Raw genomic sequence first — 4,731 nt, 5'->3', positions numbered from 1 at the left:
ACAATTCTTAATGTGGATCTCAGCTACATCTGATGTCTTAAAAAGTTCCTCAGGCTTTGAGTCTGTCTTGGAAGTTTCAAATGTCACACTATTTCTGTTCTATGCTTAGGGGCTGCTTAGGTTCTCCACTCCCTATGGTCCCTAGCTGTATCTCAAGCTCTCAGCACTTCTCTCTCTCTCTCTCCCCCACCCCTTAACTCCGTGTGTGTGTGTGTGTGTGTGTGTGTGTGTGTGTGTGTGTGTGTGTGTGTGCATGCGCACTGGAGTGCACAGGTGAACCTCCCTGGGTTACCTCCAGAGAAGATTTATTAGCCAGCACTGAAGTGAGGGAGTGGTCATATATTCGAGAGCAATTAAATACAGGAAAAGATGAGGCCGTGGGGACTATACCTTTATATAGAATTGTTTAGGGGCTGGAAGTTTTCTGTGTCCTGTGGGCACCTGGCATCATCTGGGTCTGGAGGCTGACCAAGATGGTAAGTTCTGCTGTCTGCCTGTAGGAGCTTGCCTGCTGGCTGCAAGAGGAGGCAACTTGAGCAGATGGAAGGGCAGGCTAGAGACTAAAGCCAGAAGAACGGAGAGCCCAGGACAGCTGGGTGGGCAGGAGGATCACTGTAGAAGATTGACCAGAGAAAGCTGCTATATATGAATGGGACTCTATTGGTTACTTTTTTCATAGCTGTAACCAAATACCTGTCATGAAGCATTCTGAGGAAGGAAGAGACTTTCTGAGATTACATTTGAAGAAGAGACATATACCCCATGGTGGCAGGCATGACAGCAACAGCATAAAGTAGCTGGTTACACTGATCCCTGTACCTCAGCCTCCTAAGGAGTTGAGATGATAACCCTGAACCACTAGCCTGGGCCAGTATACTTTACCTCTAATTTTAGCAAATGTTCTCTTGTCCCCTGTGGTACAAATGTATGCTTGTAAGGTACCTGTGGCAAGAGGCAGCACCACCACCACTAGCAGCAGCAGCCCTTTGCAAATAAGTGTCTCTGTAGACACATGGCATCTGTGTGGTGTCATGTGTGTATGTCTGATTCCCTACTCCCACCCCCTGTCACAAAGAAAAGAGGGAGGACAATACCTCTGCTTGTCATTGATGCTGTACAAAGAGAGACACACTGCCCAGGAGATCATCCGTGGGGTATAAGTAGCTCTTTTTTTTTTCTTATTAAAATTAAGAGAAGGCATCCCCACCTTCACACTCTCCTCCTTCCCAGGTCAGGGGACCGACCACAGCACGTTTCCTGCTCTTACCTCTTGCTCATACCATTCTTGTCTTTCCTTCAGAAGCATCTGAGATTGTTCTGCCCCATGGAAGTGGCATTACAGTGAGCATCAAGCTGGTGAGCTCAGCTCTTCCTGTGAAACTCTGCTACATTGTCATGTCTAGACAGCGTATAACCGAGTTGATTATCAGACCTGGAGAAAGGAAGTCTTTTACCTTTAGCTGCAGCAATCCGGAGAAGCACTTTGTCTTGAAGATCGAGAAGAATATTGGTGAGTGAGCCCTCATAGGCTGTTGTGTGAGTCCCAGTCCCTACTGCTCTTTCACAGATGTACCAGGCTCTGGTGCTGGATAGAGGTCCATTCTAAAGTCTCAGCTCCCTAACCTGGCTCTTATATGGCCAGTCATAGGCCCATGTGTTTCTCAGAGAACCCAGGCAGACAAGACACCCCCCCCTTTATTTTATGTGTATCAATCAATACACTATAAGCTGTCTTCAGAGATACCAGAAGAGGGCATCAGATCACATTGTAGACGGCTGTGAGCCATCATGTGGTTGCTGGGAATTGATCTCAGGACCTTTGGAAGAGCAGTCAGTGCTCTTAACCACTGGGCCATCTCTCCAGCCCATCTCTCTCTAGTTTTTTGAGACAAGCTCTCTCTACATACACTTAGCTGTCCTGGAGCTCACTATGTAGACTAGTTTAGCCTGGAATCAGAAAGATCCACCTGCCTTTATCTCCCAAGTGCTGGGATTAAAAGTGTGCATCAGGACACCCAACTTTAGTCATTTGTATTTAACAATTTGGCCACACAGAGCCCAAGAGACACCCGTAAACTACAGATCTGTAGGTCTATGAGGCTCTAATTTACATTCTCGAAAGATCTTAAAAACCAAGGGTTGCACCATAGAGCATTTTTTGCTTCTATAACATAGTCCCTGAAGCTGGGTAATTTACAAAGACCAGATGTGTATTCTTCTCATAGTCCTAGAGGCTAGGAGTTCAGGGTAAAGGCACAAGAGGTGATATCCCTTCAACTTGAACCTCTCTGTAAAGGCACCAATGCCATCCACCTTGTGACTTAATTACCCCAAGATGCATCATCTCCTAATGTTGCCATGCTGGGAATTAGGTTGTCACCTGTGGATATTAGAAAGGATACAAATGCTCAAACCACAGTGGAATGGAAGTCAGATGATTAGAAGGTCAAGGAGGTAAATGTGGTGCCCTGGGCCCTCCTCCTGTTCATCTCTGCCTCTTTTGTTGTTGTCATTTTTTAAAGCATGTGTTACTTTGTAACCAAATAAGCCCATTTAATTTTGGAAGAGGTCACCAAGGAGCCATCTTGGTCCTTCAGTACTAGGATGCCTGAATCCCTTATGAAAGGGATTCAGTGAAAAATGGGTAGTGAAAAATGCATGCTTCCTGCGTCAAGGTGGTAAGAAAGTATCAGTTCTAAAAATAATAGATATAGACCTGGGATTGGATCCAGTGATGTGCCTGCCCCTTGTTGCCTTTCCCAACAGACATCTGGAAGCTTTGAATGGAGTTTGACATTAGTTCTCATTCTGCAGCAGTTCCATGAAAATGTATGAAAGTAGAGTTCTGCTGGGGAAAATGAGCTATGAATCACTTCTGAGTGACACATCCCTCTCTGGAAAGGAAGTGTCTGACATACTTAAGTTTTTTGCACAGGGCAGAATGCAGGGGATTTATAGCCAAGCCTGTTGATGAACCACTCATATCTGCGTTCATCCTAAAAACTAAAGCTTTTAGTGACAAAGGACAGTGGCACTCACCTGCAACTCTTCCAGTGTTGAGTGTAGCAACAAAGCTGAGACTGGAGACTAGATTCTTGACTGAGTTCTTGGTATAGAATCAAACCAGAAACTGTTGAGTAGCCCAAGCTATGTATAAGTCTCAGGCAACAGATCTCAGGAGCTCTGCCTTGGTAGGGATGAAGAACCCACAGCGGACTGTGGAAAATAAGTGGATGACCAGCAAGCTGAGCTCAGTGGGTAAAGGCACTTAATGCCACACCCGATGGCCTGAGTTTGATTCCCGGAACCAACATGGTGAAAGGTAGAATCAGTTCTTTTTAGTTATCCTCTGGCTTCCACATGCCCAGCAACACACACACACACACACACACACACACACACACACACACACACGAGTGACAAGGTAAGAGCTGCCCCATACACACAATGACATTTGTATGAGGTCCTAAAATAGTTATGGTCTCCACTGACACACGAGTCTAACTTTAGCCACATTAATCATCACTTTATCTGACCCTATTTTATTGGATTGGCTGTGCAGCACCCTGACATGAATGCAAGCTGACCACAGACAGCTCAGCTTCAGGGCTGAGTCAGCTGCATCTGCAAGTGGCCAAGTGAACTCTAGGGTTGCTTTGCAATAATGAGAGGTTTGATGTAGATGATCTCAGAGGTCTTAGGCTGCTCTTGATTTCTCCTAATTCTATTCAGCATTGAGTGAGTGAGTGTGTGTGTGTGTGTACATGCACATCCATGCCCATACATGTAAAAGCCAGAGATAGATGTCCAGTGTCTGTCTTCCTCTACTACTGTCCACTGTAGTTTTTAAGATGTAATATCTATCTAAACCTGGAACACACTAATTAGCTAGGTTGACTGGTCATCAAGCCAGCTCTGTGACTACAGGCATGCATTGCCCCACCCAGGTTTTGAATGTGTATAAGATATATATATATATATATATATATGCCAGGCGTGTGCCACCACTGCCCAGATCCCATGCCCACCTTTTTATGGGGGTGATTTGAACTCGGGTCCTCATGCTCACAAAATAAGCATTTTCCAGAACCCCATCAATAGCATTTTCCAACACCCAACTGGAGCACAAGGACCTACAGATTGTTATTACACCACAAAAGGCCACTGTACCTTCACATCCTCTACGTACAACACAAAAACCCGAAGTGGCTTTGCCTGCTTTCTTTTATTTCAGTCTTCCGTGAATCCTCCTTGATAGTAACAGTCCTGTCCTTTTAAAAGGCTTAGGAAACACAGTGTATCAAAGGATGTAATTAGTTATTAGCTTTAAGATGATTTCTTGGCAGTGCTAATGGAGTCAAGAGAGCCTCCGAACAGGAAGCTCACTGCTTTGGGAATCAGGTGATTATGCCCAGTATGTTAATGAGATGTAGAAAGAAAAGGAAGCTTAAAAGGTGAAGCCTGGCAGCATGCCCTCAAACCCATGAAATTAATTTCCAAATACAGGAAGGAAGTTACCCCAAGGTGCAGGCTTCCTGTAGCTCCTTTAGAAGGCCAATTGGGGACAATTAACCAGATACTAAGCACTGAGTCTGGAAAACAGTGTTCTGTGTCTCAGTACAAAGGTGGATTTGTAGCCGGGCATGGTGGCGCATGCCTTTAATCCCAGCACTCGGGAGGCAGAGGCAGGCGGATTTCTGAGTTCGAGGCCAGCCTGGTCTACAGAGTGAG

At 45.4% G+C, this 4,731-nt stretch overlaps 1 protein-coding gene across 1 annotated transcript in view; it reads left to right on the top strand.

The window, feature by feature from the left end:
- Cdcp1 (CUB domain containing protein 1) overlaps positions 1–4,731 on the top strand; it is a 38,078-nt gene that overhangs the window by 17,928 nt on the left and 15,419 nt on the right. The window contains exon 2 of the mRNA XM_021207666.1: positions 1,301–1,510. Coding sequence (XP_021063325.1) covers positions 1,301–1,510 — 210 coding nt within the window. The remainder of the gene's footprint in view (positions 1–1,300; positions 1,511–4,731) is intronic.

Source organism: Mus pahari, chromosome 10 (genome assembly GCF_900095145.1).
Source record: "Mus pahari chromosome 10, PAHARI_EIJ_v1.1, whole genome shotgun sequence".
NCBI lineage: Eukaryota > Metazoa > Chordata > Mammalia > Rodentia > Muridae > Mus > Mus pahari.
This window is presented reverse-complemented; position numbering and strand designations above follow the sequence as displayed.